Raw genomic sequence first — 13,328 nt, 5'->3', positions numbered from 1 at the left:
TAAATCATATGGGATTCAGCTGCCTTATCTTCCACACCATCTGCTGCAACTAGTATCTTTCATCTCTGGTTATTTTTAAGAAATTTGCAGCATACAAAATTAACTTACAAAAATCTATAGCATTTCTTTATACAGCCCTATCATTGATTTATAATAATTTGACTTTTTAAATTTTTCTGAAAAAATACTTTTGGTAAAGTTCTGGTCCATGTTATTGCTCATATTTTTTCTGTCCTCTCTAGTCTCTTCTCTCTACTTTTCTCTTTACTCTTTTCTCTACTCATATGATTAAACACTTGTTAGGCAACTTGTTACTGTTTCACAGATTACTGAGACTATTCTCATATTTTGTCCAGTATTTTCGTTGTTTTCTCTGGCTTCATTTTGTGTATTCTCTACTGCATTGTGTCTAAGTTCAGTCATCTTTGTAAAGCCTGTAGTTATTCTCATTCAACAAATATTTGTAAAATTCAATATTGTATTTTCTCTTTGTCTCTTTTCTGTTACGATTTTTTCCTTGAATTTTATCTTTCTTATTTTTTATTTATTATTATCATAATCTTTTTTTAATTTTTGAAATGTGGAGCTTAAGGTTGTTGGATTTTTAAAACTCCACATAAAACTGATACAACAAAGAAATCTATACTGGAGTAATCCCTCACAACTTGCCAATACCACCCACTAACTTAACGCTACAGTACTCAGGATAAATGAAAGGATTTAATATTGTCAATGGCTTAAAAACTTGTAACATCCTGCTATAACTAGCTCAACCAATTATGGGTTACCAGTACAAAGAATTTCAACAGAAAACTTAGAGCTTACTTAGAATAAAAAATATAAACTGAGACAGTGAGTTAATGCAAATAGTCTACATCTGAGTTAAATACTCCTCTTGTGAAATTTAGCACTCAGCTGAATATAATCATGTTTTAGAGACAGGGACCATCAGGGGTACTGTGACTCGAGTCAGGCTTTTAAGGTTTAAGTTAGACTGACCAGCAGGGGAGAAGTCTCCCAGCAGGGGAGATGATGGGGTTCAAAATTGGGATAACTTGCCAAACACCAGAACAATGAGAACTGCATGTTAGAAAAATAGGAACTAAAAGGAAAACATTTAAAAAGTTAAAATTTATGTTCCAGAGCATGTAGTCATATCATGGTATAGTGAAACTGTTTTATAACAAGGTCCAGTCTGAACAATTCACATAAATGAGAATTTGGAGAGTAAAGACATACCTTGGTTTGGCTGAGTGCATTTCCAGTGCACTCCATTTCATCTTGTTAGGGTTCAGGCTATACTAAAGGACTTGAGAACTACTAGTACCTATTTAATTAACACAATTACTTAAAATGAACAGCGTTAGTTAAAACAGTTAACTAGGTAAAGCTCCCAGGCATCACCAATGACTTTCATGTTTCATAGTTCAAGTACTCCTGAGAAAACAGTAAGAAAAAAAGGAGCTTTCACTACTTTTTAAAAGCTCTTTCTCAGAGGTTGTTCAGATTTTCCTAAATGAAACACACAGGCAAAAATGGAGTTGAAAGAAAAACAGAGGGACCACTTTCCACTTGAGCTAAGTGAGAACAAAACATAAATGATCTGCTATCAACTGCAAGGTCACATGTGACCCAAGAGTGAATGCAATGGTACCCTTTGCTAAGTGGAGGATAAAGAGTGACTACCCGCTTAAAGTTATGTTACATCAAAAGAACAATTCACTTTGGGGAAAATAGTTTAATATATCTCTCAGAAAAAATAGTTTATATTAATTTCTATCACAATCAAAACAGAGGTTACGAAGTTCAGCGCCACCAAGCAAGCTTCATTCTGTCCCACACTGCTGAAAGTGAATCCAAGGCGGGACGGGCATCCAGGATGGTGAACTGGTAGTCCTTGTTGACTTCACCGCCATCGTAGTAATCAATGACGTATCTAACTTCTGTCCCACAATGGTCAATGACCCAATCGTGCCTATCAAAAGTCAACTCATAACCATGAGCAAATTCGTGCCCTTGGTGAATGCTCTTTTGCCTTCCCTCCAAACCAGATAAAGGATGGGCCACATGGGCACTCCTTGGCATGAAGGGCTTCCCACTTCAAAATCTCCTTCCAAGCCTGCTCATTATTCTGATTATGAATTTTAATGATATTATACTTGCCTTTTTGACTGATGCCCTCCTCCTTCCACTTTCACCCTTTCTTTAACATTGCATTCCAGAACATTTGCTCAGAAGGATAAATCCACTTCTTTCTGAATCTGCTCTCGGAATGGAAGACTCCTCTCGGACAGTAGACAAACGACTGATCTGGGGTTGGTGTTTGATTAGGTGGTGGCATCAGATTTGAAGGATCTAAATTCTCCTTTCCAGTCATGGCACCCGTGACGGGACACTTCACATACTTGTATGTGTAGTGCTGGTGGGCAGGTACAGAGTACTTCTTACTCACAGTTTGGGTCGGATGGTTGCATGCTCAGCAGACAGCCTTTCATCTTCCCTTCATGCATTGGGCATCCATAAGGTGGGGATGATCTTTCATGATCTGAAGGTCTGAGATCTGAACTGCAACAGGAGAAATAGATGCAGACAAACCCATGGCTGAAATTACAGTGTCAACTCCAAACAATTCTAAGTATCCACCTAATTCCTGCTCCGGGCGGCTGCCCCTCCTCTAACCGACAACTCCAGTCCAGAGCGACGGCGACCTGCTGCGGTCGCTGCTGCCTTTCTCTGTCTCGCTCTGTCACCCAATTATCATAGTCTTGTTTATACTACATTGAATCACATATAACTTTACAATGTATTACATTTCTTTTTCTGGAAAGAATACCATGTATATCAATCAATACAAAGACATTAAAATCCCCATCATCATCAAATAGCTTTTCATTATTTTTTCTCGGATTATTATTATAATTATTATTCCAATTATTTTTGTAAACATTCAATCGCTACTTATCATTTTGCTTGTAAAAAGACTATACCCAACATGAAATACTTCTCCGACCAGTCCATTTGAGAATACTATACACGTCATCATCAATAGGTAATAAATCATAGGTGTCCCTCTACTCTCATGCCTATTTGTTCTCTTGCTATCCTTCTTCATACTCTCCTCCTGCCCGATTCCACACTGTCTTAATCATCACTAACTATTTGCACTGCTTTTATACCCTCCAATATTTCGATCTCTACCATGAAGTGCGGATAGTAGGTATATTAAGTGGAGCTCAGTGCTCTCTGCCCTTTCTCTTCCTAGCACCTCGGGTCCAGGATTTGAACATGGTCGACTATGTGGGAGTCTAGTGACATAACCACCATGTCACCTGCTGGTTTAATTCTTATCCCACTCTGAAAGACCTGATGTGGTGGTCAGTGTCTATAGTACCAACTACTCAGGAGTCTGAGGCAAGAAGATCATGATATAGCATGACTATTTGGGGGTGGCGGAGGACTGCAATAGCCTAATGACAGCTAATTATTTATCACTTAGTAATTCATAATTATATTGAATAAGTTATTTTAAAATATTGTTTCTACTGTATTTTACCAATTTTATAAATTTCCTGCTTATTGCTTGATTTTTTTTTCAAATAATTATAGCAGTTTAGTGAATACACACTTTAGGGAGATACCTGAGTCATGGGAAATTTGAATGTCCCTTAAGACACAGAGTGCTTCGTAGGTTTCATTTGCTTCTCCATAATACTTAAGTTGTGATAAGGTTTATTAGAGGTATTATGTGTACATATATATATATGTATTTTCAAATCAAATTTGTCCTCTTAGAGGAAAAATGAATAATTAAGGTTTTGTTTTACATATTTCTCTGTATCAATAGTTAACTATAACCTTCATTTTTTATACTTTCAGTTACTTTTGGTTATATTTCACAAATAATTTTAGAATTCTGCAGTTTCATATAACCATTACCCATAATTGCTTATGAGAAAAGGGTAAGAAACTCTGAAAAAGAGCATGATGCTTCTAGTTCTGAAATTTTAAGATTTTTTGGTAAGTTATGTAATTTATGTTTCCTTCACAATAATGCTTTTCTTCTTTGTTTAAATTTTCTCATATTTAGCATATTATAAAATTTTCATTTTAAATCTGATAAAAATCATATGAATTTTAAGATTACCAGAGGTCATTTGAATCTATTTCACAAGTATTATTTAACACTATTGACAAAATTACCCTTAATTTTCAGAGAAAGGACATCCCTGAAGTAGTACATAAGTGAATTGCTAACTTCCTTTGGAAACCAAGTTTTCTTTAAGTATACTTAGAATTAAAACAATTTACAATAAACAATGGTTCCTTGAGAAGATCTTATTTAATTAGTACTCTAGGAAGATAAGACAGGACTAAAAGAGCTCAAACTAATACAGCCTTCTGTAGTAATAAAACCTTCCTGTAATTTGTGCTTTTCAAATAGTGATCACCAGTCATGTACACCTATAGAGTATTTGAAAAGGGTATAGTTCAAAATACTAATGTTTTCATTTAATTCACCTTTAATGAATTTCTATTTCTATTTAAATGTTCACATAGTTACTGGCTACTTAGTTAGACAGTATGGTAGACCGTCACGATATTCAGTTTTGAATGTCAAGGTTTAATATTATGTGGTGACAAATAATCTAGTAGTTTTCAAGCAGCATGTGAGAAATCTTGACAACTTTTAGACCAATAATAGATTAAAATCATTTGTAAACCACACATTCATACTTCCATTTAATCATCATTTAAAATAAAATAGAGATTTAAAATTGGGGAAATAGAATGGCTGAAACCTTCTCCATGAGTTATTCACATCATCATCCCCTCCAAAATAAAAATTAAAAAAAGATATCATAGCATTTGTCTACCAATATATCACTCAGATTCTTATTCTACAACTACATTCTGCATTTATAGCTATAATTTATAGTATAACTAAAGTAACACTGGACATTTTGCATGCGGTATCTGCTATTTTCCTTAAAAATATTCTATGGCATGTGTGTTGCCTTGGAAGAGATAAATAAATTTCCCAAAATAATACAGTAAAATAAGTGACAACTAAATATTTAAATGCAGAAATGAGCTAATGCTATCCACTTTCACTGTGGCAATTGAAGTGCATTAAGAAAGATGAATTAATAGAAGTGACATAGTTAAGGTAGACATACATATATTTCTTTCTTTCTATAGCTTTTTTACTTACAGAATATAGAAGATTGAGAGATAGAAAGTTTTGGTCTATTATGGGCATACTGACTCTTATGGAAATATAATATATTTAAATTAAAAATATGAGTAACTTAATATGTAATGGAAACTGGATTTGGAAAACCATAAACGCTGTATATATTTATCACAATATGAATGACATCAAAAACCTCCCAGGTGAATAGCTTTTTATAAGTATCTGCATTTAACATTTTATCTTTTATATGTATACATAAATACTCTATTATATACATACTTACAAAAATAATGTTATATTGTACATTATTATCTGCATAAACATTGATACATAAAATAATGCCAGAATGAAAGTATATATATGTGTGTGTGTGTGTGTGTGTGTGTGTTTTGTTTTGTTTTGTTTTTGAAGAATCAGATACCCTGTGACGTTTTCTAACTAGTCCATAAAAGCAAGGAAAGGAATTTTTTGAGTCCTGGGTCTCAGAGCTGAGTGATTCACTGTGTCTGTCTAAATAATGCTCATGAGGAGATGACAGAAGAAGGCTGAGGTATATGCACTTTTTAAATTTTATTTTAATTGTCAGATGATGAGTATGCTCACTGGACAGAGACAGAGAGAGAAGAGCAAGAGGGAAAGGGAAAGTGAGAAAGCACCCCATACGGGTAAGATAACACTTTAGTCTTTTCTGCTGGATTTTGGGCACACATACACATGCACCTGGAATGCTTCTCAAGTCACCAGGTTGAGACTCGAACTGCACAGTCAGCCATGTAGGTTATGGCAGCCTTAACCACCACATCATGAGCTGGCCTGGTTTATGTACTGTAAAGGGTACTTTGTCATTACCCTTTTAGAGACCAGGGCCTCTGTATCATAATATTTGCTAATTCCTAATATATTTATGGATTGCCTACATAGTTAATCATAGAGCTGATTTATCTTTTTGTCATTTATTGCTTTTAAATTCAAAATGAAGATTTAAAAACAGGTTTAAAAATACTTTCATCTTCCTTGCAGTCACCATCAACATACCTCATGTAAGTATCACCTTTTTGTAGAGACAGGCATTTTAGAGGAAAAAATGACATTTTTTGAGAGCCAGTGCACTTTTCACATATTTCTTTAATATTGACTTGTGACTATCACTGAAAAATAATTTAGAGACAATATATTCAAGCTTTTATATTAAATGAGGGGATTTAGGTTCAGGAAGATAAATAACATTTATCCGAGTTCACCAGTCCTCAAGTGTCTCTATTGGTGTTTGATAAATACCAGATTCTCTTATATCCATTCTAATCCTCCTAATGTTTCTACCACAGATGAAAAAGGAATTAACAAATGGCTGAAGAGAATGTCACAGTTGTTACTGAGTTTATCCTTTTGGGATTGACAGATCGTGCTGAACTGAAAATTGTGCTCTTTCTGCTGTTCCTGGGGATTTATGCCATTACCCTGGTGGGGAACCTGGGCATGATCGTTGTAATCCACATCACCCCAAAGCTCCACACACCCATGTACTTTTTCCTCAGCTGCCTTTCATTTGTTGATGCCTGCTATTCATCAGTTATTGCACCAAAAATGCTGGTCAGCTTCTTGGTTGTGAGGGAAACCATCTCGTTCTCCTCCTGCATAGTCCAGCATTTGTGTTTCGGGGTGCTCATTACCACAGAAGGCTTCTTGTTGTCGGTGATGGCCTATGACCGTTATGTGGCCATTGTCAATCCTCTGCTTTATACTGTAGCCATGTCTAAGAGAAAGTGTGCAGTGCTGGTCTTTGGGTCATGCATCGGTGGCATGATTAACTCACTGACACACACAATTGGCTTAGGCAGACTGTCTTTTTGTGGTCCCAACATCGTGGGTCATTTCTTCTGTGATGTTCCTCCATTGCTAAAACTGTCATGTTCTGATACCTCCATGAACGAATTGCTGCTGTTAATCTTCTCAGGAATCATTGCCATGGCCACCTTCTTGATTGTGATCATTTCCTACATGTTCATCGCTGGGGCTATTCTGAGAATCCGCTCAGCCTCAGGCAGAAAGAAAGCTTTCTCCACCTGTGCCTCTCACCTGACTGCTGTGACCATATTCTATGGGACCCTAAGTTTTAATTATATCCAGCCAAGCTCCCAGTATTCCGTAGAACAGGAAAAGGTGGTTTCTGTGTTCTATACTCTAGTGATCCCTATGCTAAACCCACTGATTTATAGTCTGAGGAACAAGGAGGTAAAAGATGCTGTGAAAAGGGCCGCAGAAATAAAATATTTCTCATGTTAATTTTAAGGCACTACTAATCTTAGCATTTTGAAGTCTTCTTTTATTTTCACATGAATTCAATATATTGGAAAGTTTTGATGTTTTAATATATATAGCAAGATAAATATTCATGCTCACATGAGAAAACAACACTAGAAAATTGAAATGTCTTAGTTTATACCTTCACTTTTGAAAAATTAAGTTCAAATTTAGCTCCCCCAAGACATTAGGCCACTGATATTTAAATTAAATTAGCCACTCAAAAATAATACTTACATTTTCTGATATTTGTGTATATAATATATATATATATATATGATTATACATTTATAGTTATAAAAATAGAGTTTTTTCTCAGTATTTTAAAATTTTGTTTACTCAGATTAAGATAATTGTATAATTGGTACTTGCTTTTATCTTTAAAATTTTCATTACATTTTAAATATTGATAAATCTCCACAAATACTAAATAAGAGAGTATAACCATGATTTTCCATCTTGTAGTTATTTATTTGCTTTTCTCTTTGGTTAGACACCCATGAGCTAGTAACAAAATATAGATTGTGCCTAGCTATTATAAATTTTAGTTTATTTAATCCTTAAATATCCACCTAAAAACAGGTGTATGGGAACCAGAAGATGGTGTAATAGTTACATCACTGGACTCCCATATAGTCAACCACAGTTTGAATCCTCGACCCTGCAGCTTAAAACTCATGCCAGTGGTCTGTGTGTGCAAGCCCAATATCCTGAGAGGAAAATGGATGAGAAGGGATTGCGGTGTGGCCATCCCCCCTGGGTGGTGATTTCTCACTTTCTGTCTCTCTATCTCTGCCTCTCTAGTGAGTGCACATGCCCTATATCAAACATCTCTTTCTCAAAAAAAAAAAAAATAGATGTATGTTTGGTTTTCAGGTTATCTTTTTATTTATTTGTTATTTGCCAGAGGCCACACATGCTCATTAGAGATCTAGAGAGTGAGGAGGAAAGTGAGAAAGCACCCCATTCCATGGGGAATTCATGCCGCAATGATTTCCCTTCCATTTCTCCTTTTGAGATTTTAAGTATGTACATAGAAACCCATGCCTAACATGTTTTCAAGTCACTGGGTCTAGGACTTGAACTGTACAGTAACCCACTGGGCATCTAGCTATCTTAACCACCATGCTATCGGTTGGCCCTAAAATAGATATATTTTTGGAATGACTCCATTTGGAGTTGGTAAAATTCAACACCCTTCCCATTTATCTCCTCTGCCAAGAATCTCAATCGCATTTTTCAAGATAAAAAAAAAAATTGGCAGTCTTTAAATCCCATAGTGGATATTATTATGTGCGTTCAGTTCTGTAAAGAATTACTTCCTTGTACAACTTTATAAATTCCCCTCATTTTAAGACTGTTTTTCTGTTATTAACATGTGTTGTGAGTAGTATTGGAATAATTTCTACAAATGAAATAAATTATGTGGTATTTTTTGGATTTTGAAACTTTATTAACAACTGATACAATAAAAGACAAACTTAGGTATTTAAAACTAACATCAAGTTTTTTCAACTAATTAAACAATTTTACATTTGGGACTTCATACTTACCACTGCAGATATAGTCAATGTGCAACATTTAAAAAAGTGAAAGAAAATTTTATCTTTCCTATCAATGAAAACAATAAAACACTATTGTAGAAATAATTGCTTTTATATGTACACTTTACACAACATATGTAGCATGGAATTACTATCATTTAAATAAGTGTATAATGTTAATTAACGTGCGATACAGTCAAATATTATAAAATGGGCTCTCAAACAGAACAAAAATCTTTTGCACTAAAATGATCATAGTAATTCATAGTAATAATGTGTCTTGTATAAATATTGAATTGTGTAAGCTTGCGGTCTACAATCCATGGGGCTTTTCAGCCTTCCTAATAGGAACTATTCTTCATAATACATCTTTTCTATCTGTGTGTATTTCTGTTTATCAATGTATGTATCTATTTATCAATCCAGTTGGTTCTATTTCTCTGGAGACCCCTAACACAGTGGTGAATAAAAATTATCTTTAACAAATGTTAGACATCCATAAGGCTTTTTAATATATTTCAAAATGCTTTGGGAATATTCAGTTAATTGTTTGTTGTCTCCCGAGGGAAATTCTACAAGAGTGAAAACAATCTACATTGTTCTCACTGTGCCTTAAGAGAAACACAGAGAAACACATGAGGAAATGAGGACTGTCTTCATTTAAATAAGTATAATGTTAATTAAGGTGTGATACAATCAAATTTTATAAAATGGGCTCTCAGAACAAAAATCTTTTGCACTAAAATGATAATAATAATTCATAGTAATAATGTGTCTTGTGTAAATATTGTATTGTATAAGCTTGCAGTCTGCAATCCATGGGACTTGTGTGTTCTAAATGAAGACTCTGTCTTCATTTCAGATTAATAGAACACAGTATTTCATGCAGTGCAGTGTGTTACAGAGATCCACAGTGTTTTAGTCACGTTTGCAAAGATCAGCTTTCTTTGATGGTAAAGCCATTGCAAGATGACCTAATTTGATTCGGTCCTCTGTGCTTATTCTCAGTAATGACTAAGAAGACATAGTGTCTCTCTCCTTTTATACTCATACAAATATTTTGAATATGTTTCATTATTTGATAAGTTAAATCTCATTAACATCTTGAAACAGCATCATGGTATTGCTTACACAAATTTTTGTATAATTTTGTCTCTAATAAAGGATAAAATTGGGAGTGAATGAAGCACAATTAAAAGCATATGAACAATGGGACCAGCAGTTAGCGTAACAGCTATGTCACTGAACTCCCATGTAGTCTACGGCAGTTTGAGTCCCAGACCTGGTGGCTTAAACTCACACCGGGTACGTGTGCGTGCATGCCCAAGATCCCGAGAGGAGAATGGAGAAGGGATTGTGGCATGACCATCCTCCCTGGGGGGGTGATATCCCGCTTTCTATCTCTTTATCTCTCTCTGTCTTTCTGGCGAGTGCACGTGCCCTGTAGCAAAAACCTCTCAAAAGAAAAAAAAAATGGCATATGAACATTTAAAAATGACAAGGTACTTCTGGATACTGAGTAACAGTGGATTTCTGGGTTCTGGCTTGGAGTCCAGGCACCATTCTGGTCTCCGGCTTGACCCTAGTGACCCTTGGAGCAGGCCTTCAAGAGCTCCAGGCTGTCTCTTGTGGACCCTACAGTGCTGCTGAGAAGCATGGGTGACCCACGGGTGTGTGTTCAGGCTGGAGGCTGGGAGGCTTCCAGGAGGTGGTGGTCTAGGACTGTATGGCCCTTGGAGTGGTCTTGGCATTCTGAAAGCTAAGGAATCCATACAGACTGAAGGGCTTCAGGCCTTCCTGAAATAAGACCTCACAGGCACTATTCCAAAAAGCAGATAGCCCCTCAAATCTGCCGAGATGCCTACACCCCGGTGGCACTTGGGGCCAACACCTTCCAGCGCAGCCCAACGCAAAGCAGTTTGGGGGCCGTCATGGGTAGCCCATCAGATGCCATCCTGCTGCTGTAGGTGAGGTCTGAATTCATGAATGTGAGAAATCCTGAAGGATTTGGATGAATATTATGAGAAGTTTAAACACAAGATGAACGGTACCCAGAAGACACGAGTATTGCACTGCATTCGAAGAGCCTTGACTCAGAGCTAGGAGCTGGGAGATGAGAATTTCCTGATTGTGAGTCAGATGGTGGATCTGGCTGAGTACTGGACCAGACAAGTGGACAGGTATGTTAAACTCTGTGGCACATCAGGACATCAACTACACCATAGGTGACAGGGTAAGCTGTCCAGAAGTGTAAGAATGAGGCAGTCACTCAGGCAGAAAAGCTGAAAATCTAGTGGACCCGGGAACAGTGAAACAATGAGAACCCAGAGGATGGACCTAATAATCATGAGTATGACATCACCTCAGGGACACACAAGGAGAAAAAAGGAAAATCCTCCTATAAGAAGAAATACTCCAAGGCCAAAGCAGAAATAGAAGTGTCCCCCACAGACTCTCCCATCCTCCAGAAGGAGCAGACATACTGTGTGTGCAATCAGGTCTCCTGTGGAGAGATGATAGGATACGACATGACAAGTGCTCCATTGAGTGGATCTACTTCTTGGGGTGCGACATAACCATAAACCACAGGGCAAGAGGTACTGTCCCAAATGTCAAGGGGAGAATGAGACAACAATTGGCAAAGCACTGGAGATATCCAAAAAGAGCAAACCTGTAATAGGTAGTTTTGGGAAATTCAACTGAGTGAAAAGAACAAAACAAACCAGTGTATCTTTGTCAAGGTGTAGGATTGTAAAATGAATATCTTTAAGTAGTGTTAGATTTTCCATATTTATCCACTTCCTGTCAAAAGCCAGGAACTTGGTTTTTATGGCTGAGTAGTATTCCATAGAGTACATGTACCACAGTTTTTCAATCCATTCAGCTGTTCGTGGGCATTTGGGTTGGTTCCATGACTTAGCAATTGTGAATAGTGCCACCTGTTGAAGATAACTTCATAGCATTGTTGACTGGTCAGAAATGTATACATATTGAAATATTCACTTTGCAAGCTAAATAACATGATTGAATGTATAAAAGAAATTGAAATAAAATTTAAAAAAAAGAAAGAAAATAAAAGAATGTTCTAAAAGAAGTCATTCCTTAGATGGGTGATTCCTGCCTTTTGTTTTCATTGCTACATGAGTGACACAAGAAGTGGTTTGTGGGTCAGCATTTTAGAAACTGCAAGTATAGGTTTGAATTAAACATTGTACAAAAATGGCAGAGTAAAAACCTATAGGTAAGGACCAGTCGTGGTGGAGTGTGCTATGAAGATGTTGCTGCTAAAAATTGGGCCAAATGGGAAACTAGGATTTTCTTCTTTGCCCAGCCTGAAGAAGCTGGTTGCTGTGGCATTCACAAGTGGTGGAAGTTATCAGGGAGGCAGGGTCTGTTGGACTGCCACATGAAGGGCCCACCGAACCTCTCTCTGTCTCTGTTTCTCTCTCCCCGCATTTCTTCTCAAATATATAAATGTAGGCATTTAGCTCATGATGATGTTTTTTCAAATATTTGAGTTATTTCGTAGCTTTAGGATTCTTCATGACTTTTTAAAATTCTTTTTTAGCTTATTTTATTTCACACTTTAAAATTTCATTATCTTTTATACATTCAATTACATTATTTAGCTTACAAAATGAATATTTCAACAGGTGAGCATTTCTCCCTAGTCCAGTTGATAAAACTATAAAATATCTTCAACAGATAATACCACATTTCTTTGTCCCATTAATGCTTTGCCTCCCTATTTTTCTTCTAAATGTCCTTCCTCAGTCCCTGCTCTTTCACATACACTATATGTGGTATTTGCATCCATATACTGTGTTTCTATATCCTTTTGTTAATCAGTTTTAGTCATAGAGTGAAGACACTCAGTATATATTAAGTGGGGACATACAATGTCTCTCCTTCATAGCCTGGCTTGCTTCACTCAGCAGTAAATCTTCCATATTCATCCACTTCCTGTCAAAAGCCAGGTTTTTTTTTTTTAAATGGCTGAATAGTATTCCATAAGGCATGGGTGCATGTGCTTGTTGAAGAGAGAATGACAGACAGCGAGAAAGAGGGAAAGTGATGAATTACCCCCTATGGGAGTTTGCCATGCGGCAGTCTTTATTCCTCAGTCTCCTCTCAGAATTTTAGCATGCATGCACACTTGCTGATGTGATTTTCCAGACACCAGGTCTGGAACTAAAACCATGAAGTGGGCCATGTGGGATCCAGCTGCCTTAAATTCCATGTCAACTACTGAATCTGAGATCATAATTTTTTAAAGTATTAATAACTGT

The 13,328-nt window shown here is 36.4% G+C and overlaps 1 protein-coding gene and 2 pseudogenes across 1 annotated transcript; 2 read left to right on the top strand and 1 right to left on the bottom strand.

Moving 5' to 3' along the window:
- Positions 1-1,797: 1,797 nt before the first annotated feature.
- LOC102472086 (cytochrome c-type heme lyase pseudogene) lies at positions 1,798-2,599 on the bottom strand (annotated as a pseudogene).
- Positions 2,600-6,538: 3,939 nt separating this feature from the next.
- LOC102471659 (olfactory receptor 1052) lies at positions 6,539-7,477 on the top strand. The gene has a single exon (XM_006148722.1). It carries the CDS (start codon positions 6,539-6,541, stop codon positions 7,475-7,477), a length of 939 nt encoding a protein of 312 aa, XP_006148784.1.
- Positions 7,478-10,896: 3,419 nt separating this feature from the next.
- On the top strand, positions 10,897-11,742 carry LOC114007841 (inhibitor of growth protein 1-like; annotated as a pseudogene).
- Positions 11,743-13,328: the final 1,586 nt, after the last annotated feature.

The sequence above is a fragment of the Tupaia chinensis genome, unplaced genomic scaffold (genome assembly GCF_000334495.1).
Source record: "Tupaia chinensis unplaced genomic scaffold, TupChi_1.0 Scaffold000242_1, whole genome shotgun sequence".
NCBI classification, from domain to species: domain Eukaryota; kingdom Metazoa; phylum Chordata; class Mammalia; order Scandentia; family Tupaiidae; genus Tupaia; species Tupaia belangeri.
This window is presented reverse-complemented; position numbering and strand designations above follow the sequence as displayed.

Coding starts and splice junctions, on each gene's coding strand:
- LOC102471659 (XM_006148722.1), top strand. CDS start 6,539: ATGGCTGAAGAGAATGTCACAGTTGTTACTGAGTTTATCCTTTTGGGA.